A 22380-nucleotide genomic window follows, 5' to 3' on the forward strand; every position below is an offset into this window, starting at 1 on the left:
AGATTTTTAAAAGTTTGTGGATCAGACTTACAGTTTGTTTCTTTGCAGCCAGAAACCTTTTAGCTACCACCACGGGTTTATTTACTTGAGCCACTTTGCTCTCCTCAACTTCGAAGTGTGCATTTTCTCCTACTCGTTTGACTGCGGGTGGGGGTGGGATGCGGGGGGCGGAGGATAGGGCTTGAGTAAGAAAAACAGGGAAAGGAAAATACTGCCCCAAACTCTCAGAGTGGCTCCCCTAATTTACTATCCTGTTGGCTTCCTTTCTCGTCTGGGCTCCGACCGCCTCACAAGTCGTCTCCGGCTCTTCGGAAACTTGTTGGGCGGTGCCCGGGTTCGGGGTTCACTGGGATCTGGGCGCTGAGACTTAAGCCGTGGGCAGGTTTCATTTCGGGGACCCTTTCTCCTCCAGAAGCTCTCAAGCCTCCCAGGCTATGCGCATGCCGCCACAAGTGAGATGCGGCGAGTGGACTGCGGCCCGGTCTCAGGCACAATCGGCGGATGCGATTTTCCGCGGTCTCCGAACTCGCGGCAATTTCCAGTATTGCCCCCGAGCGCGTTTCCCGAAACCGAACTTAGTTTGGCCCTCTGGCGCCGCCGTAGAGTCAACGCTTCTTAAGGGGGACCGGCGGCTAAGGCGGCGAGACATGGGAGAGCCCTCGGGGTCCAGGGAAATTAGGAGAGAGAACCTAAGTGTGCGTGAGAGACTGGAGGCACAGCCAGCTGAGGGGCTTCTCCGGCTTCAAGGCCAGCGGGGACGAGTCCATATTTTCTGGTCCAAGGTCCCAGCGGCTAATGTCCGCCGACGCCCCAGGCATCTCGCGGGGGCTGCGGCCCCTGCCCACGTGCTTTTCCTTAAGGAGGCCCCGCGCCTAAGCGGGATCTGTGGGACAAAAGCGCGGCCAGAAGCCGGCCTGCTCGGCTAGTGATCGTGCCACCTTAAAACAGTACCGCGGCCGGAGTTGGGCTGCGGGCGGCCGCGGGAGTCGGCAAAAGTTTGTGGCTCTCTTACGCCTTCGCAGGATCTGCTGGGGACGCTTCTGCACAGCCTCTTCGCCCTAGGGGAGGCCGAGTCCTCACCGCACAGCTCTGCTCGCGCCCGCAGCCCAAAGGTCCAGCAGCTCGGGTTCCTCAGTACCCTCAGTCCCGCAGCCCTGAGGACTGGCAGCTCCGCCGCTCTCGCTCCCACAGCGTCACGGCCTCCTGGCGGCCGGGGCTGCGCCACTTGGGATGTCGCCGTGGCTGCGAGCGCTCCAGGGATGCCATCTAGGGATGCATCCCACCCTCCGCCCACCAGGCAACCCCCTCTCCTCTGCCACCCACAGCCCGGCGGGCAATGGCCCTCCTCCTGCCATTCGGGACACCCGGGCTATTGTTCCGGACTCGCGGCCGTGCCAGTTCTGAGAGAAGCGGCCTTCCCTGCCTGCGCGGCAGCTCGGAGGGCGGCCAGCCGGGACGGTCGGCTCCCCTCGGAGGGGGAGCTCGCAGGCACCGCAAAAAGTTGCTCCGAGGGGCGGAGGCGGTGGGCGGAGGCGGTGGGTGGGGGAGGCGATAGCCCTCCTATCTCCAAAGTCGAAAGTACTCTGCTCAGTTAACGGAGCTTGGAGCCCCGGCAGCCGCGGTTGCCTGCTGCGCGTGGGTCTGCGCCTCAGCCGGCAGACGCGGCACCCAGCGCCTGCCTTGTCGCCGCCGCCTCCGCGCGGGGACGAGTGCGCCTACGGGCTGGGCGAGGCGGCCGCACCCTGGACCCAACACAAGGAGGACTAGACCCCGGGCACCGGTGCCCGCCTGCGCCCAGACGCACCCACCCGCCGGCCTCGGCCACCGCCTCGCGCCACACTTGGTCCTCTGCCATCAGTCCTTCGCTGCCCGGTGCACGAGGTCCTCGCCACCCCGCTCCGACCGCCGACTCTCCTCTTCCTCCTCCCGCTCAGCCTCCCACCCACCCCTCGCCTGTCCCTCTGCCTCCTCCGCAGCCCCGCCGCCGTTGGGTCGCCTAGCTCACGGCGATTGATTGATTGATGTTTAATTTCCTGCCAGGCGGGGCCCTCCTCCCCCAGCAACCTCCCCAGCCTTCCTCCCCGCCCCCCACTCCCCTCCTCCCCTGCGGTGGACCAGTCTGGCTTGGGTTTGGATCCGTCCCCCCCACCCCCATCCCGAAATAACCCATAGACTTCCCCTACCCCCACCCCAAATTATTATTTTGAAGGCGCTAGATCTGGGGACGGAAAGGGGGAGGGGGAGAAATCGGAAACCGAGGACAACCCAAAAGGACTCACTTTGCCTGATGACTCAACGCAACTAATAATCATCTCCCTGTCAGTGTGTCTCTCTCTGCGGCTTGTCAGTGAGTCCGGCTCTGGCTGTTGGCAGAGGCGGCCGACAGGAGAGAGGCTGGAGGTGACAGCTTGGGCGGCCGCCGCGTTTCCTCGCGCGCGGTCCGGGGTCCCTGCGCCTTCTCGGCTCTTGGTGGCACCGGCCTCGCCGCTCTGGCTGCGCCTCCTCGCGACCTAGCGGCCCTAGGAACCGGCAGCCCCGGCCCGCCGCCGCCGCTGCCTCCCGGTTCTCAGCCCTTTCTCTCCAGAACGGGTCTCCTTTCCCAAGGTGTGAAAAGGCTCTTTCAGCCTCCTTCTCTCTTCCCCCCTCCTTCGCGGTCCCCTCCCCCGCTCTCTCGGGTGTCCCTTTGGAGGAGTCCTTTCCCTCTTCTCCTCCTCCTCCTCCTCCCCTCCCCCCATCAACATCATAACAACCATCTCCGCACCAGAAGAAGACACCCTGACCCAGGACCTTAAACGTTAAGACCAGGGGAAGAGGAAAGGGGAAGGAGTAAAGAGAAAGAAAGAAGACTAGGACAGCACTGCAGAGCAAAGCACCAGAAACTTTCCACCCTGGATTCTCTACTTTTGCTCCATGGACAGAGCCCCAGCCAGCCAAGTTTCAGGCAGACCGTGAGCAGTAAGTACGCAGGGCGAGGACTCCCGCGCTGCACTCGGGAGTTCGGGGAAGCCCCGGGCCGGCTAAGTTCCCTCCCTGCGGCTCTTGCACTCTCAGTCACCGAAGTCGGGAATGCAGGCGAGACCTTCGCTCGCAGCCCTTCCGTCGGGTCTCCGCATCCTGCATCCTTCCTTTCACCTCCCCTCTGACACCCCCACCTCATCTCCTTGATCCGTGCCGCACGGCTTCTCCCGTGGCCAGAGCGCCCGGGAGGATTCCCAGCGCCCTAAGTTGTGCTGGGATTCTGCTTGCAGCGGGTGACAGTAACAATGCGAGCGCCGATTCATCAGGTGTTTACCCTCCTTGCCCGCCCCCCCAAAATCGAGGGGTGCCTAGACCTGCGGTTTCTGTGAGGAGCGCATTGCCAACCAAGCAACCCAGAGGAAAACTTTCTGGAGCGATTTTAAAAATGGGGTTGATGAAGTCTGCCCCTGCATCTAAGTGTAAATGCTTTTTGGTTTGGGGTTTTATACTGAAGAGCTTTAAAAAAATACTCAAGATGGGATGAAGATAAGAACGCTCCATAATAACGACTGTAGCACCGGCTCTTGTGATGGAGGTTTTTCTTTAGGTTATTCTAATAAATACCTCCAAGTGTTTTTGCATGCTTATTGATGTGGAATTAGAGTTGATTTTATGTAAAGTGCAAGTGTCTAGGACTTGCTCCGTAAAAGGTAAAATGTGGGGATTGATTCGAGGGTCCTTTTACCCGGCCTTTGGCTCCTGCCTAGCCATTCACAGTGCATTTATCAGGTGGTTAATTCGGTTGTGGACTTGTGTGCATCCCCAACTCACTTTCCAAGTGTGTGGAACGTCGTCTTCTTTCATTTTTTCCGTAACCCTGACCCCCCTACGGCGAGGCTGTCGCGCCGTGAACGGTTTATGCCAGTCCTATCCCAAAGAATGGGCCACTTTTAGGCGCTGGTGGACGCTGACCTCGGCCGCGTTGCCGAAGGCCAACTTCTGGGGAGCAGCGAGTGGGCAGTGTCGGAGCACCTTAAGCTCTGGGTAGGACCAGTGTCCCGTCTCGGGCCCCTCGGGCAGCGTGGGAGGAAGTTTGTGTGGCTGTGGTGCAGCGCTCTGCCACTGGCCTGAACATCTATCACGTGTGTGAGCGGTTTTCCCTCTTTTTTTTCCCTCCCCCTTTCCTCTCCCCCCGCCCCCTCCCTAGGTCCCTGCGCGTTTTATTGCGACCTGCCGGTGGGAACTTTGTCTCCGAGTCGGAGCAGCATGGAGCGGCGGAGCGAGAGCCCGTGTCTGCGGGACAGCCCCGACCGGCGGAGCGGCAGCCCAGACGTCAAGGGGCCTCCCCCGGTGAAGGTGGCCCGGCTGGAGCAGAACGGCAGCCCCATGGGAGCCCGCGGGAGGCCCAACGGCGCAGTGGCCAAGGCCGTGGGAGGTAACAGCTTGGAGTAGGGAGGCGCGCGCAGCCCGCGGCCCAGTGATAATGGCCTGGGTGTCAGGGTTCAGGTTGATTAGGCGCTGTGGCGGTGTAGGATTACAGGAAGTGAATTCCAGGTTGCCAAATAATGCCTCGGTCGCCTCTCATCTGCAACTGGTAGCTTCATCTCGAGTTAAAACAAGAAAGTGGTTTACCCAGAGGGTGGCATTTTTTGGGCACTTTGCCACTGTGTGCTGAGGTGTTGGCAGGTTTATGTCACAGCCAGCTAACTGTTTCTAGATTTTCCTAGAGAGCTTTTTAGTGATTTAACTCTTTTGCCTTCCAGAGTATCTGTTGTAGGGATGAAGTTTAGGTGCGTTTGCTTTTATGGACTAAAACAGTCCTTAGTGCCCAGGGTAGTACAAGAGTGTTGGTGTTTGTAGTTTGGACAGAGCTTAAGACAAGTGACTGACAATTGGGAATATTTCCTGACACATTTCAAGTGGGAAATAAAGAATCAGCCTGAGTTTATCAGGTCCTTAGAAACTTTAATGCTAAAGTTTGTACAGTTTGGTCCGTACGGTTTGGTCATATGCATTTGTAACTTTGTTATGAATTATAGGACAACAGGTAAAAATAGCAGAGTAGGTTTATTGGGTACTTTTATTAGCTACATGCTGTTTTTTTCCCCAAGAATTTAATTTTATTTAAAGAAAATATTTTATAGTTTTTACCACTTAACTACTTTTAAAGTGATTAGGACAAATGATCTTAGAAAATAAAGATATGAGGGAAATTTAAACATTAACATATTTGGAGTTTGTATGCTATTTGCTTAGTTGTCTTTTACATATAGATATACAATTCTACATTGCATGCAGATTTCTTTGTGTTTGGGATAAGTCACTAGTTTAATTTTTTTTTTAATAAGATTTTTTTGCCCTGATATTTTCAGCAGGAACCCATTTAATACAATTCTTTATGTTAGCCCACCTTAAATGACAGGCAACTTTGGCAAACCTGTAAGTGATAAGCTCCCATCCCCATGTCCCTAGTATCTATTGTGTTTATTTTGAAGTAAATACCTCACTGTAAATGTCTACTCTATTTTAAACAGTTAAACACATACATTTTATAAAATGACTTTTTTTGTTGTTTTTATTTATTTTGCTACTTCTTTTTCTTCGTGATAGACTTTCAGGTTGGTTTGACTTAGTTCTTCATATTAATAACTTCATCCTGTCAGTTTTGATGTTTAAAAAATTATTCATCTATAGATGTGGCTTGTGTATCTCCCCTTTTAGGGACTTGAAAAGTATGTTTTAATGAAGGAAAAGAATACTTGACAGTTCTGTAACCCACTTTTTGAAAGTGAGGATTATTAAGGCTTTGTTTTGAGACAGGAGCAATAACTTCAGGTCTTTCCTATAATCATTTGGTATATGAATATAAGAAAAATATGTAGTGGATATGGTGGGACCAAGCATAAGATGATTTGGAAATCTTTGGAGGCAGTGTATTCCAGAGTGGCCTTATGTGTAAAGAAAAAACTTGGACCTAATAGAATTCACTAAATTGAAAGAAGTTGCTAACATTTTAGAATGTAATTGTTAATAATTGTACTTTCCTAAAATAAAGTTGTTGTTTTCCTTTTATATAGTACAGAAGTATGAAAGAAACTGCCTTGTTCAGTTGACTAAGGATACCTTTAGTTTTAAATAGTGGTTGCTTTTCAAATTCTCCAAGACTAAATTCACATTTGATTACTTATTATAAATTTGATATAAAGTAAAATTATTGTCTTGATGAAGAGTAATACATTTGTTTCAACCAACTGCCTTAGACAATTTCTCTAAGGCTTGATTTAGTAATAGCAAAGGTCTTATTAGCCGCTCCTCAAACAGAATTAAGATGGCATTTTTTGCCTCAATACGTGTCATATATAGTACCTAAAAATAAAGTGTTTAAAATAGTTTATGTTTTGTAGAATTTTAAAGTTTTCTTTAAAAATCTTTTATTCCATTTAGCATAATACGGTGTTTGGAAAGAGATTGATTAATTTAGAAAATTTCAGAATATAGCAACTTAGAATATAAAATTTTGATAGTGTAAAGTTTTCTTATTGAATATTAATGATTATTTTGTGGGCTTAAGTTTATATGGTTTTTAAATGTACATTAAGATGCTAATAATTTAGTTTTTTTGTAACTTTTAATCATGTATATAGATTAGAGAAAACCCAGCCATTTTTTAAAAGCACACTTTAAATTTTTAAAAATATTTAAAATATATTTCTTGTTAGAAATTTTTTTATAATTGAAAAGGGTTTTTTGAACATAGGGTAAATTTAAAATAGATTATATGTCTATCACCCTGCATCCTTTGTTTAAATTTTCTTTCTAAAGCAATATAATAAATATAGATATCTATGAAAGTTATTTATAACTCTTTATTTAATTTTTCAGTTATACATTATAGTTTTATCAGTGTTGCAAAGGTAGATATAATAAAACTTGTTTTAAAAATAGAGGTCAAAATTTGAGAGGACGTATTTGTTAATCTTTAATGTTCTTTCTTTAAAGCTGTCTCCCTAAGAGGATGAGAAATCAAGTTAATTGGTTTCTCAACAAAATGGCAATTTCTCTTACCTTTTTTTGAGAAGTAATAAGGTAAATAAAGGTTTCTGAATGCATTGGCTGCAATAGTAAAATCTGTTGCTGTTACTGTATTTTTTTAGGAGAGGGAAATCGCTGGTTTTTTTTTATAAGAACTAAGTATTCATAAAAGGGGGCATTATTTTAGTGTGTGAATTTATGTAGTAGAGGCAGTAGATATACTGTCACAGTCTTCAAGGTTGTGTTTTACTAGGGGACTTAAAAGTTAGTTCATTGTTTACAATGTGGTTAGCTTCAGAAGACTGCATTAGAAACTAGATCAGTTTTGCTTTGTCTTTCCAACACTTTCTAAGATTTTTTTTTTTGCTCTTATCTAAGCAGTATGTTTTAAAGCATGTATGTAATAAAATATAAGTGCTCAGATGTGATGATAGTCAGCTTTTATGGAAGGTCCTTGGTAGGGGAAAAAGGCTACTATCTCTTTAAAAAACATATGAAAGCTGGGAGAGAGTTTAGAGCAAGCAAGAACACTATGGTGTTGACAGCTTTATATCCCTGCTGGGTAACATTCACTTACTAGAATTGGCGTCCCCTCTCAGCTAGTAATTCACTCCATAAGGATTCTGAAAAAGGATGATTAATGGTGGGAAAATTTATATTTGTGAAATTGTTGATTAAAACTTAACAGATCTATTTGAAGATTTAGAAAAGGAAGAGATCATTAAGAATAATGGAAATAGAAAATAAGAATCAGATGATCTTTTTTTACTATTACTAGCATGAGTATCTAAAATGTTTTGCTGTATGGAATGCTCCAGCCACGCAACCTACAGCATAAAATGAAAGTGATGCCCGTCAAGTTTCCACAGGGAGTAAGGCGTTCTGCTTTCCTCCTGCCCTGCTGAAGGTGCTAGCCAGTTGTGTTTTAATAGCGATAAATTTTTGTGCTTTATTCCTTGTTAACACTAGCATTTTAGTTTTTAATGTTTGGCTTAAAGAAGAACTTTCAGACAGCTTTATTTAAACTGAATGAACAGCACTCGAATATACCAGCTGGTATATTTGCTGATAGGAGGTATTAAACATCAGAATCTTCCTAATATTTCTTATTTTCCTGTGATTTTTTTTTTTTGGTGTTAAATGTTCTGGATTCTAGGGGAAAAATGCTTAGACATTAGGAATATCTTTGAGGATATTTGCTTCTTTAGAAAAAAATTTGATTATTTTTGAAAAATAATTTGTGTTTTACAAATAACAATTTAATTTTGTTGAAGAATTACCAGTTGAAGTTACCATATATCTAGTTTACCTGAAGTAGACCTATTCCTGCTACCAGGCAGCCCTTTCAAAAATACAACTGTCTTGTAGAAAAGGGGAAAACTCATTATGCTGTACACACTGGTGTATTCAAATGGGGAAGTAAATGTGATCAAGATTGTTAGTCAGGGCCTCATTTAGAGCTGAACATTGTCTACAACAACAGTTAGTTTAATTGTCTACATGTGGAACATTTCCTTTTAGATTAAGAGTTAAAAGAAGTGTAGCTCAGATCAGGTGTAGTCACCATATTAGCAGTAGTAGAGAGACATTTTACTTTTTGAAAAAATTGGAGAGATGAAAATATAGATATTTATATAATAGAATGTATAAAATACTTAGAAATTGAAAAATATATTGTCAACATCAGCAAAATGGAGAAAGCTTCATTTCCAGGGATAAACACCATAATACTTGAAGAAAGGACGTATATTATTACTTCAAAAGAGAAAAGATTGTATTTCCCCCTCCCGTTTACTTTTTTTTTTTTTTTTGAAGATTTTAGAATCTTTATATAGTAGAATGAACTTAGACTTTAGGGTCATCCAGCAATCTAAGATGTCCTCTGTAGTTTTGCTGAGGTAGAAAAATAGTCCTTTTCTAAAGTGTTTTTAGTCTTTGGCCTGTTATTAAAATAAAGATATACTTGGTTAAAAAAATATATGCAATGGAACATACACATTAAACAGAACATAGAGTATCCGCCCTTCTAAGTCCTGAGTATAATTTGATGTTTCAAGCAATTTTGGAAGCCTTATATTCCATCAGCAGAAACCCACTGACCATTGTATATTCTAGATCATCTGCCCTGCAGTGTGTGTGTGTATGTGTGTGCTGGAACTACACCAGTGTCCCATAAGGCATCTGTTTTTTAACTCTTACAGAAAATCAGAAATATCATCATTCCCCAGGGTGTTGTAACCAGTACAATCAGTCTGTGTGTATTAGATATTCCATATTAATTCTTCGGTCCTTTTTGAATTTTTTAAAAAACCTATCCATTTCTGTAGAGAGAAAACAGACTAATCATCATTTGCTAAATAGCTAAGAATACAAATTTGAGTCATTTTAAGAATATGGAAGTCAGTTTTATTCAGGGAAAGACTACGATAATTTGGTATCTCTGGCAAGATGGTGAGCAGTTAAGTTTGATGGTTCAACTTTGATAATTTAAAACTCTTATTTTTCTTTTTTAAAAAATTCAGAATAGAGACAGTTTATATGCATATATTTAAAAAGATACGTTAACAGGGCTGGATGAATTCTAAATTGTATTATTTTCTTGGGTCACATTTATCTTTAGAGTGTTTTTAGATTTCTGTGGAGATAAAATTGACACAGTTTCTCACTATTAAAAAAGTTTCTTATAACTAATCCTACATTATGTGTGTTAAATAAGTACATAGTTTGTTTTATTTCAGGAAGCCAAACTTCATCCTACTTAGCATGTCAATCAATAAAAAAGTCCTTTATATTCTTTTATTTAATAAGTAGGATTTTTTTTTTTGGCCTACATAACAAATGTGTGGTAACAGTGATTTTTACTATCTTCCTTTCGTGAATGCTGAGATACAATGGCATTTTGGAACATATTTAAAGATGGAGCATTTGACAAAAGTTGTATGTGTAACAGTTTGTCAGTGAAAAGTGACAAGTGGGAAATGACAAATGAAATGTTGGCATCGTCACTCTTTATTTTGATAAAAATGTCTCAATTTGCAGTGATATAATACTGTTTCATATTATTTCATGAGTTGTCTGAGAATGCATGAGGGGAATTTAGATTTTGTGAACGGAAAATTAGCAGCCCCAACTCTCTTTTCAGAAGCTTTGGCAGCAAGTCCCTCCTTCTCCCCCACTCCCCAAGAAGAAGAACAGCAGTGAAATGTTGGATCTAACCCATACATTTTAACTCATTATTTTTTGGGAAAGAAAAAAAAAGGAAATAAAATGGTTTCAAGTAGGAGACCTTTATGCTTAGTTCAAAAAAACGAAGAGAAGAGTTTGCCTTTTAGTTTCCATTCTTTTCCTTATAGCAGTTTTAAAATGAGCGATTTCCTTCTGCTGCGCCTTTTCTCACTCCAGTCACCACTGCTCTCCAGCATTAACTTAGGACTCCAATAAGAAGAACTGTGAATTCCTTTTGTTTTAAAGCAAAATAGAAGTTTTGAAAATGTGCATGTGTTACAAATGGATTTTTATGTACAGAGGATCTATCATCCTACTATTTAAGGGTAATGTGATAGTCTAAGTAGGTGTCCTGAGTATGAGTTAAAACTAAAGCCAGTTAAGAACTTACAGATTAAAAAAAAAAAAAAACCTCACACAGATGTAGCCACTGTAGTGTATTATTTCCCATTTTCTGATATCACGTTGTTCTTTATTGTTAGCGATCAGCCAAACACTTATTTTTTCTCCTTTTGCACAGAAACAAACCCTATGCTACAGTATTTTTGTGAAAATGTTCCATGGTAGAGTTTTCAAAATCATGGAATGCTATTTTTTTCTTTTTTCATTTAACAGAATTGTTTTATTGTTTAATGGCAAATGAGTTAAAAATTGTGGTAAAATCAGAAAAATTAAGTTGTAGTGAAAAGGTATCTCAAAAATTGCCTTCCATACTTGTGTGTCTTTTGCTTCTCAATTGTAGTTTTACTTATTTTAGATTTAAAAAAACTAGGTAAAAAGACATAAAATGAAATAAATGTGCTTTAGATATATAATTATGGCAGTATGCTGTGTATGTTTTTACTTTTTAATTGATGTCTATGCCTTTAAAACTGGTGGATGTTATAGTTACTAGTTTGACAAATGACTGAAATTTAGAAAAAAACATTCACAGAAATTTTAAGAATTTGAAATTTGCAATAAAGATATCAGCAAAGCATGTCAGTCTTACATTAAACATATTTTTTATTTGTGGTTATGACACATTAGGCTGATAAAACCCTCTGGGAAAGTATACTTCAGTTTTAGTCACTCCTGATACTGTTACTGTTTGCTAGTGTATAAGACAAATTCAGTTCTGGACTTATCTAGTTGCCTTGTCGTTGGAGTGGAGTTTTATCTCAGCCTAGTTGGTTATTGAACTGTGGCGTGACATAACAACAAAGATTAAAAAATTAAAGGGAAACACTGCAAGCTACTATTTTTGAAAAGGGATGCATTTCACACCAGGTTAACTATTTGGTGCCCGATGATGGTTACACAGTTACTGAAATGTACCCAGCAGCTCAGTGTCTTTCTTTGTTTCCTTGAATACATGTATATATGTGTGTGTGTGTATATATACACACACACACACACATATATGTATATAAATAAAAAATAGGGACTCTAGTTAGAGCAAATGTTTTCCAAAACAAAGCGCTAAGATCTGACAGAGGTGATTTGCAGGCATTTGTTCAAGAAAGAACTTGAATTTCATCGTGTTAACCAGATATCTTTTTCTTTTAAAAATACTTTTTGTTTTTGCATTTGGGTGAGAAATTAGTATCTCAGTTCTTTTATAACTGATTATGATCAATTTTTTAACACAAGAAAATGTTTTCTTTGCCAAGAGAGCAAATTTGGTTAAATGTCATGCCTAAGATGCCTGGAAATAACCAAAGGCATAGACTAAAAATAACCATATTTTTAGATTTCCCATTTATGCTGTATATTAAAATTGAGTATTTTTTAATTGCAATTTTTATTTCAATTACACATATAAAGAAAGGCAAAATTGACATATTTAGTAACTTATATATATTGGGGCAAATGCCTTCATATGAAAACTCTTTAAGTAGCAGTATTTTTGAAATTTTTTTTTTTGGTTAACAGAATAAGAACTTCCTTTTGTCATAATCCAAAGATGCTAACAGAGCAGCATGATAAATGTCTCTTTAAGTGCTGTAGTAAAAGAAAATGACTTGTCTTCTGAGGCAGTGGAGAGTTTATGTTGTTTTGGACCCATTTCCTAAGCAGTGATCGAAAACAGATTACAATAACAATTATACAGTCAGAAGATGCAATATCCATTTCTGCTTTAATTGAGTGAAAGAATAATAAAAACATCATTAAGAAAAATGAGGTGGACCTGTCACACAGTGTACAAATTTTTAGTCTTAGAGAAGATGCAGATTAACTGAAGTGCTTTTCACATACTTTGTCGTGTTTATTAGCTAAAATCTGTTGTGGGGAGAGTCTGTTTGGCTCTTATTCTTTCCTGGGAAGTTCAGGGAGGAGCCCATTGGAGGTGGTTGCCCAGGAGACATTAAAAGTGCTCACTGACTTTGTCCTCATATACAATTTGACCAGAAAAACCATCTTTTCTCAAATTCTACCTGTGGCGTAACTTCTGTCCCCGTTTTTTTTGGTTACCTGTGTAAATGGAAGCCAGAAGTAATAAATGTTCCTCTTGTTCCAAAGCCCTGCCAAGTAAGGACAGGGATGGTTTCTAGGCCTACTGTTCTTTCTCTTCTCAAAGCCCTACCCGGCCTAAGGGGAAGAGAGAGCTGAGGCTGAATAATGGGCACTCTTATTTCTACCTAAGACACATAAGATTGTGAGGAGACCTCAGTTTCTGTGTATACAGGTCACTTGATTTGTATTCACCTGACTGTCGCCTGAGACACAGAGGCTCCAGCTTCCGGCTGCAATCATTTGAACCATTAAGTTGGTAATCCTTAGCATTGCTGAGCCTCTGACTCTCATTCATTCTTCCCAGTTGTGTTTTTAGCAACTCCAAGTGAACTTGCAGCTGCCAGATCAGTGTCTAGTTTTCCTTCACTCAGAGTGATATTTGTTACTTTGAATAAAGTAACAAAGGAACTGTGAGCTTCTCAGAGGCTGGGGGGTGGAGGTAGCCCAGGCACCCTCCTCACTGTGAGGATACTTGACCTGTGAATATTGCTGCCCATCGGAGAAGGTGGTTGGACTCAGTTGACAGCCTTAAAGGGGAGTATTTCGTGGATGTGTTGCTAAGATTTTTCTTGGGTTCATTATTTAAAAACCTTTCTGAAGCGGCAAAACAAAAGAAATAAGATAGGCAGTACATCCTCCTCCTGGTGGAGGTCTCATAATTCCGGAACTGTCCCAAGCATAATATCATTTCCTTCGGAGTGGAATTTATATCAAACAGTCCAAAAAAGCTTTTTAAAAAATGTTACTCAGTTCAGAGAGTCCAGTTAATAGTGCCTTCATTAAAATACTTTTGTCAGCAAAGGGTTTTTCAGTTTTAACATTTACATAACCTAACAGTGTTGATGAAGGCCACAAGCTTTAAGGGTCTATTAGTGGTTCTGTTTTTTCTGGACTTTATAATTTAAACCTAAACATTAATTCTGGGTGGAACTTGGCATAATGTCTTTTTGCCTTGGAGGGAATTTTTGTTGTATAATAAAGTGTTTTTTTTTTTTTTTATACAATCACCTTCTCCATGTTCCCCTTACCCCAAGTAAATAGCAATTAAATAGTGAAGCTTTTAAAAGGACTGCTTTACTTTTAAAAAAAGGAGTGATTATTTTAGGTGAATTTAATAATTTTCCATTAGTTCGCATTGCAAACCATTGCTTTTGATATTAATAAGAAAAGTCTGTATGGCTGATAATGCAATGAAAATATTTTTTTGTCTGTCTCCATGCAAGAAAATCATGTGGTAACTTTAAAAACTAAAATTATTTTCCATGGCCTTTGAAACTTAAAAACCAGTTATCTTCTTTATTAGAAACTGAGAGACATACAGTTTTTTCAAACAAAATTTCTGTCACCGACAGTTATAATATTGAACGAAATTAGAATCTCACCAGGAAGCTGTAAAAGTGCCTGAAGTTTCTGGTACTATTTTGGAAAATATATTCAACCTAAGATTCTTAAAATGATCTTTTCTATATATTAATACCATGTTAAAGTTGAATTATTACAAGAATTGTCTTACATGGTAGTTGGGAAATGATCTGAAAACTGAAGGCACTAAGAAATGTTAGTGAAGGAGCATGCCGGCAGGGAAGCCTCGATGGAGGAGAGTGGGCTAAGCCAGCGCAGTCCTGAAGCCTGGCTTTCGGGTTACAGGGTTCCATTCCGACAGGTTTGTCCTTTGGATTTGGCGAATGTGGTATCAGAGCACCCAAATCCCTTTATTATTGAGGGAGTATTAAGAAGAGCAAATTGTTCTCTGAATGGGAAGTTATTAACACGCTTAAGACCCAGGTGAAGGTCCTTTAGAAGGGTAAATAGGTGATCCTGATTTTTTCCCCCTCTTCTTAAATAAATCTCTAGGTAATATTCAGCAAAACGATCTCTACTTAACAGCCTCATTCATATGGCAAATTTAAGCCTTAAGCACATTTTTACAACTGACTTATAAATCCCCCCAAACTGGAGCTTACCATTGAAAGTCTGCCAATCCTGTTACAAATGGTCATTACTGCCCAAGAGACGGGGGAGAAAAAGGACTGTAGGAAAATGCTGTAACTTTTCATAAGAACCATTTTGTTGCATGTGTATTTTTTTGCCACCATGGCAAAAGTAGGGGCTGATCTGCATGTTCAGGATTGATACTGAACCCTCTCCTATGGAAATGTATAGAATTCCAATTAGCACAGGTCAGAGTATAAATGTACCTCTTTTCACACTGTTCTAAGTGCTTAGTGGAAAACAAGCTGCAAAGTAATTCCCTTGGCCCCCCAATAAAAAGATTTATAGCAAAATAATTCTCGGCCCTATAATGGGACTGTTGTAGGCTTGTGTTTGATATTTGTGAGGCTGAAATACAGTCCATGTACCCAAACTAAGCATTTATTGTAAACACTTTAACTGCCAAGAGCTTATATTCTGTCAAACATAATTATATTGAAGATTGATGTATAGCTTGAAAGCGAGTTTGAAGGAGACAGTTCTATTTAACCAAGGAAGGCTTCTAAGATACCGCTCTCCTCTTCCTTTGATATAATGACTTAGTAAAGTCGTCTTTCTCACAGTCAGCCTTCCGTATACTTACATGTACAGTGTGTATACATATAGCACACACACATAATAAACAGACTTGTTCTTTGAAAACGTATATGTTTGTCAATTCTACTTTTGTTGACAAAATAAAGAAATGGATTTATATTTGTGTAAACTTTTATGTTTCTTTTGTCATCCTCATCTCGATCTGGTAGTGATAGTGCTAAGATAAAATCGCAGTTCATATGTTTCTGGTGGCCCTGGATTGCACCCATAAACATATATCTATAACTTCAAGTTAACCCCATGTGAAATCCTTTTCCCCTTTAATATGGGGTTTGAAAGAGAGTTATTTAAGTTGTCTTTTTGCTGTTATATTTGTGTTGAGCTTGTGAGATTAGAATTGTTTTTAAACTGTGGCCTGCAAGGGAGGGGACGGCACTAATATGCTTCATTTTGTGGCTGAGATACTATGTTAGGCTTAGGAATGCGGGGCATCTCAGGGAAGTCAAACCTTTCTGAGACTGAGATGTTCCAGCCTGGAATTGCCCCAATTTAAAATTCTGTAGTGGTCTTCGGTGGTTTTTTGCTTTGAGGAAGGTAGAGACTTACTTACATTTTATTTAGGGTAAAAATGTTTTACTTTTTTGTTCAGGAGACACACATCACTTTAGGTTTTAGTAACACTTCTTAAAGGTAGTAAGAACTGGAATAATGTTCCAGTTTGGTTGGATGAATAAACATAATAAGGGTGACAATAAGGTTTTCTGTGGATTTCTATGCAGTGACTTAAATGGGCTCTTTAGTTTTTCTTAACATAAATTTAATATTTTATTTTAGAAATTATATAAACCATAAAAATTGTAAAGAGGATGTCAGAACTAGAAAGTGAAAAAAAGTAATGCTAGTTTTCTCTGTTCTGTTTCTCTGATTTAAGTAATTGCTATACATTACACAGGTACACGTACACCTGACATATTTTGGCTGGGAAGTATTCCATCAGACCTTGGTTTCCCAGGTCTGTAGGCTGAGTTTCATTAACTAGATCTGAGTCACAATAATAATATCCTACATATTGTAAAGCAGAGATCTCAATCTCTCCTAAGGGAAGTAAAGAATATGCATTATGATTTTGACTTTCTTGCTCTCTATCTCCTCCCATTCTCTTTTCCTCCTCCTTGTCGAGGGGTTGGTTGCTATTGCATTTTGATGGAGGCATTTGTTCATCTAAGAATGAGAGTGGCTTTTAGTGGTTGGGAAAGAATGGTGGTGGCTGCCTATGTGCTCAAGCTTGTGGCTTTGTGAAATCTGCATTCATTTCACAGTGATAATTTCTACACATATGTATTAAGTATCCTTAAATGTCTTGCTGTTTGAACTCTACACACAATGTAGAATTTTCTTTTGGTGAGGGAGAAAGCCTTTTATTTTTTGCTGTGAAAACTTTACTTTTCAGTTCTTTATTTGATAAAAATCTCTTCACTCTAGTATGATTTCCTTTGAGGTTTTGCACCAGTGTTTGATCTCAATTTTTAATAATTCTTGTGAGTTAAACTCCCTAAAGGAAACATGGTTGTGCTATGAAATATTCCCACTAGAGATCTGGGTAGTCTTGTCTTATTGAGAGCTGAGCGCTTGATTCCTTTATTAATTCCTGGCTAGAGAACCTTAGTTCAGTTAACCTTTCCTTAACACTACACTGGAGAAATTAATCAAGGTGTTTTTTTAAAGTTGTTTGAATTAGATGAAATAACATTTAGGCAGAGCTCAAAACCTAAGGTGATGGAAGCAAATGTTAGTATAAGGATAGTTTTTATTGACCCCATTTTTGGCACATGGGCCTCTGAGTTACAAATAGCTTTTCCAAAGAGGATAATGAAAATAGGAGGAGAGACAAATACAGCTGCACTTATATACTATTTTAAAAATTATCCTTTTGGAAACCTCCAGAATAAAATTGTGCTTAATGAAGGACCGAAGTTCTGATATTCATGAATTATGATGTATCTATCATTTTTGACATGCCATTGAGGCTCAAGACTTGTTAATATATATATACATTTTTAAACAACTATGAAAAGAACCTAAGGAATGTAGGTTTGAGCTAAGGATTATGCCAGTAACATGCTAAATGTTTAAACTTTTTTGTAATATCTAAACTTGTATATTTTTCTTTTTAAAAAATATTTTTTATTCCAGGATCAGTAAACGTTTTGTCTCTCTGTAGTTACTAAATTAAAAAAAAGATCCTGTAGTCCCTCAGTCTAAGACATGAGTACGACTGCCCCCGAGACCCCCCCAGAGGCTCTAGGGTGTGTACAGCACAGGACATCGTGCATCACACCAGTCTGCCTGATGCACCCATCCACTGTGGTGCCTTCCTGGTGATACACCAATAGTCTCTGTCAGCAGTGGTGGTGTACAGCTCTGATGTCTGGCTAACTTCCCCTGACAACATGGAGCAAGCTCCTGAATCCATGTGTACAGATTATTTCCTAGAAACATTTCCTTGTCTGCTTATGCTGAATGCAGTGCAGTAGGGCCAAAGTGATGTGGACATGTTTGACAGCTGGGGAATTAATGGGACAAAACCAGATTGACATTGCCTGTTAATGGCCATGATTAATGTCTAGCTGGAATTAGCATTTTGTTAGGCTAAACCAGCATTTATTTTGGGGCTATGATAGGTCACGCTCCTCAGGTGGGAGAAGACAGGGAGAGTGAAAAAGACTTCTCTAAGCCCAGCCCATGTTCAAGAAGTAATGTAGGCCTCTCATTTACACCAGCTGAAGGCTTGCCATTCCTGACATCAGGGAATTTAGTTCTGTGGGACAGGCTTGCTGTGGCAGTTACTCATGTGTAGCTCAGGCTTTTTTGTTTAGGTAAATTGCCACAACATGCCTATGTGTGCCCATGAAATGTGAAATTCTGTTTTGCAAACTGTCAGGCCATTTTGATTTTGTTACTCTAGGGACTTAGAGACCTCCAAGTTTATTATTCAGCCTTTGGACTGATTTCTTGTTGAATTGTTCTCACTCAGCTTAGGGACAGGTATAACATCACAAGTGAGGAAGGCAAGAGCCCAGCTCTCTGCCCTACCACATTAGGTCCAATCTGAGCCTTTAAAACAATCAGTGAAAAAGGCCCAGAGTCTACCCTCCCATCCTCCACCTTGATTTGTTTTCGTACTTATCTTCCAAAGTTAGAAATGACCTCAGGGGGTTGGGTGGTTCGAGCTTGTAATTCTAGCACTCTGGAAGGCCTAGGCTGGAGAATTCTTTGAGCTCAGGAGTTCTAGACCCCAAGACCCTGAGACCTCATCTATACTAAAAGTAGAAAAATTAGTCTGGCTTTTGGTGTGGGTGCCTGTAGTCCCAGCTACTTGGGAGGCTGAAGCAGGAGGATCACTTGAACCTAGGAGTTTGAAGTTGCTGTGACTCCATGATGGCACTCTAGCCTGGGTAACAGAGTGAGACTCGCCTCAAAAAAAAAAAAAAAAGGAGAGAAGAAGAACGGTGGCCTTAGGGGCTGCAAAGTCCCCTTTGGTTTTACTAAAGAGAATTCTGAGAATAAAATATTTCTTGACATATTCCCTGTTACCCCCACCGCCCTTCTCCATCAAACAGTAGAACAATTGAAGGGTTTTATTGTCATCCCTTTAGTGAGAGGCCCAACCCTGAGTTGCAGACATGAAGTCAAATCTTCGCATGTGTGACTCAGTTTGCGCTTGGAGTACTTATTAAGCAGGTTTCGCCTTCTTCATAAGTATAAAAGTCTCCATGATCTTTTACCTGTGAAAGACCCAGAACTTGCAGCTGTCCCACCCTGTCTCAGCTCTTGCTTCCTCTGCAGTAAGAGTTAAGAAAATTCAACAAGAAAAACAAGTGAATTAATCCTTCAGAGAATGTGTAGTTCACAAGCCAAGGACAGAGAGGAACTCTGGAAACTGGTGCAGTTTGGCGAGCCTAGAGGACCTCTAGTTGACCTGTGGATGTGTGTGTGTGTGTGTGTGTGTGTGAGACTCCCTTTGCATCTAAATGATTGCCCTCTCCTCTAAAATTGGTGAAATTTCTGTTTCTACTTGATTTTAATTACACTACCTAAAATTCCTTCCATGAGAAGTTCATACGGGATAAAATGTGTCTTTTACAATGAAGATGTAGCTGAGCAGATAAGGGGATGACTAAACCATTCAAACAGCAAAAGGTAGCATCTTTTTTATTGATTAATCTCCTTGGAATTTTTGAGATCAGCCCATGGCGGGAGTAGGAAGTTGGAGTGGAATGTTGAGCCTGTGGCTGTCTTAGGCCAGGAGGCTGTTTGCAGTGCAGGAGACAGCAGGGCTGGGAAGAGCAGAGTAGGTAAGGCACACGTGTTTCATTATGAAGTTTTGCCTTGAACCCCAATAGGGAGGGGAGAGACACCCCTTCCTTTCGGTTTTTCATGGCAATCCTTGGTATTCAAGCTTTCCTTCATTATTTTAGGATGGGAAGAAGGGGCTACCGGTTAGTATTGGTAAGTTACTTCTTCTTCTTCTTTTTTTTTTTTTTTTGAGACAGAGTCATGGTATCACAGCTCACGGCAACCTCAAACTCTTGGGCTTAAGGCCTAAGGGATTTTCTAGCCTCAGCCTCCCAAGTAGCTGGGACCACAGGCGCCCCCCACAATGTCTGGCTATTTTTTGTTGTTGTTTAGCTGGCCTGGGGCCGGATTTGAACCCACTAGCATAGGTGTATGTGGCCGATGCCGTAACCACTGTACTACAGGTGCCAAGCCGGTAAGTTCTGTTCTACTCTTTGACTCAGAATGTTTGTGTGAGTGTGTGAACGTGTGCACACCTGTGTGTGTGTGAGAGAGAGAATATATGAGGGAATAGAGCAAGTAAATTGTCTTTCTAGAAAATTTTCAATAAGGAAAGATAGTCCTTATTCCTGTTCCTTTCTCTCTGCAGGCCTTGGAAAGACCCTGTATTATTCACTCATTTGTTTCAGTGTTTCCCGAGGCTTGTTCTTTTATGTGTTTATTGTGGTGGTTGCTGTATACTTCAGGTTGTTTTAAGAAGCTCTGCCCTATAGCCTTATCATCTTCAGTTTGCCCTGGGACCCACTGAGCTGATAAAACCAGATATACCACTGACCTCTGGGGAAGAGAGTGGGCCCTCTGGCTGCCTTCCTTCAAAAAATAGATGGGCTTCAGAAGCCTTTGAAAAGGGAGGAGAAAGACTGGCCTCCTTTCTTCTCAGACTTGCTCCTGTCATTCTGGGGGCAGTTTCAGGAATGAGGGTGGACCAAGGAGACAGGGAGGGAGGAGACTATAGACCATGCTCATTCACACTAACAAGTGAACCATCCATTTGAGCCAGCTTCTCTGTTCTTTCCCTCCTTCTCCCCTCCCTTCCGCACTTCTCCCCTCCCCTCCCTTTCCCCCCTTCTCCCCTCCCCTTCTTTTCTTTGTTCTCTTCTCTTCTCTTTATCTCTTGTTCTGTTTTCTTTCTTTCTTTTGCCTGTGAGTGACTGAAGGGCAGGTACTGTCTTTGTTTCCTTCTCCACCCCTAGCCCAGTGCCTAATACCTGCCAGGCAATCAAAAGTAAATTCACTTCTAGGTAACAAGGTCACCCATTGTATGTAGCAAGTGGTAGAATGTCCCTTAGATTTCTAAGAGTTTGAGTTTTGAAGCATTGTTTTCAACCCCCAAGGAAGCAACTGCTTGGCATTAGGAGTTGGATAGCCTGAACTGTCCTACTCTTGCCATCTGTTTCTTGGGGCATGTTACTTATACTTTCAGTTTCTTGAATTATTAGATGAGAATACTATTAACTGTATAGGGAATGTGAGGAGAAAATGAAGGCATGCATGTCAGGGTACATGGTGAACTAGGAAGTGCAATGAGAAGGAGAGGTTTATTTTGTGTCCCAACCTTGATGGAAGACAATTGACTCTTGTCATCTACCCCCTGCTGCTGGACTATCTTTCATTAGTTGATTAAATATATGGAGCATTAAAGAATACTTATTCCTCGGGTCACTTTCATAGCCAGTGCTGTGACATTTCCTGAAGTTTGTAACTCTTCTTTAAAATGAAGGGAAGTGAGGAAAAGCCTTTCCCTTATTAAAGAAGTTGGATCAATATAGTTAGTAACAAAACAGCTCCTACAATTGCCAAAAGGTCTTACATTAGATTTTCCGATTTAACCAAGAATCTTGTCTTTGAGACTGTCTTGAGTCACCTAAGATCTGGATCATAGAGGAAAGATAAGTAAAGGGCACTCAAGAAATGCTCACAACAATCACACAGTTGTCCTAGTATCAGTATGTGATGCATTTATCCTGTGTGAGAAAAAACGTTGTATATGTTGGTATTTGGCAGGTTAATTAGAGCAGTGCTGGTTGATAGAGTCATAGTATAAGCCCCGTGGATAAAATTTTCTAGTAGCACCAAAAGTCAAAAAGGTGAAGTTAATTTTAGTAATACACGTGTATTTAACTCAATATATCCCAAATATTATTTCTATATGCAATTAATATTTTAAAGTTATTTGTGATCTATTAACTTTTATTTCTTCTTTGGTATTAAGTCATTAAAACTGAGTATATATTATACATTTACGAGCACATCTCAGTTGAAGTCTAGCCACATTTCAAGGGCTCAATCACCACGTGGGATTAGTGGTTTCTGTGTTGGACAGGTGGTTTTAGAGTATGAAGTATGGTGCTTTTAAACATTTTGACTTTCTGCTGTGGGGTATATTGAACATTTTAAGCTGTTATTTGTATGATAGGGTATTTAGTGATTATTTGAATCACTTTTATTCTGAAGAAATTCTTTTTTGGTATCACGAGCATTGATTGTGGTCCTTGAAAAAAAAGAAATGATTGGTTTGCTTTTTCCTCTTTGAAATGATAGTAAATACTTATTTTAAGAAAAGGAAAACAGATTCCATTGTTTAAGAGCTGACAAGTTAAATATATAATACTGTTTAATATTCACAACTCTATGACACAGGTATTATCAGCATTTTAGCTAGGAGGAATTTGAGCTTCAGAGAGGTCAGAAAAATTACTCAAGGTCGCTCATAGGTAAGGAGGGAGGGTACCAGCTTTCCTGCCTCCGGTGAGAGTCTGTTTATCACCTCATGTAACTAACTAT

At 41.0% G+C, this 22380-nt stretch overlaps 1 protein-coding gene across 3 annotated transcripts in view; it reads left to right on the forward strand.

The window, feature by feature from the left end:
- The window catches only part of SATB2 (SATB homeobox 2), a 193098-nt gene that overhangs the window by 10914 nt on the left and 159804 nt on the right, over positions 1-22380 (forward strand). Inside the window, exons 1-2 of one of the 3 annotated variants that reach the window (XM_003785049.2) lie at positions 2193-2955; positions 4166-4393. In XM_003785049.2, coding sequence (XP_003785097.1) covers positions 4225-4393 — 169 coding nt within the window. In that variant the 5' untranslated portion in view covers positions 2193-2955; positions 4166-4224. Of the gene's footprint in view, positions 1-2192; positions 2956-4165; positions 4394-22380 lie in introns of those variants that run through there. The other 2 variants (XM_012802151.1, XM_012802152.1) reach the window with 2 other exon arrangements.

The sequence above is a fragment of the Otolemur garnettii genome, unplaced genomic scaffold (genome assembly GCF_000181295.1).
Source record: "Otolemur garnettii isolate 467f Iridium unplaced genomic scaffold, OtoGar3 scaffold00013, whole genome shotgun sequence".
Taxonomy (NCBI): Eukaryota; Metazoa; Chordata; class Mammalia; order Primates; family Galagidae; genus Otolemur; species Otolemur garnettii.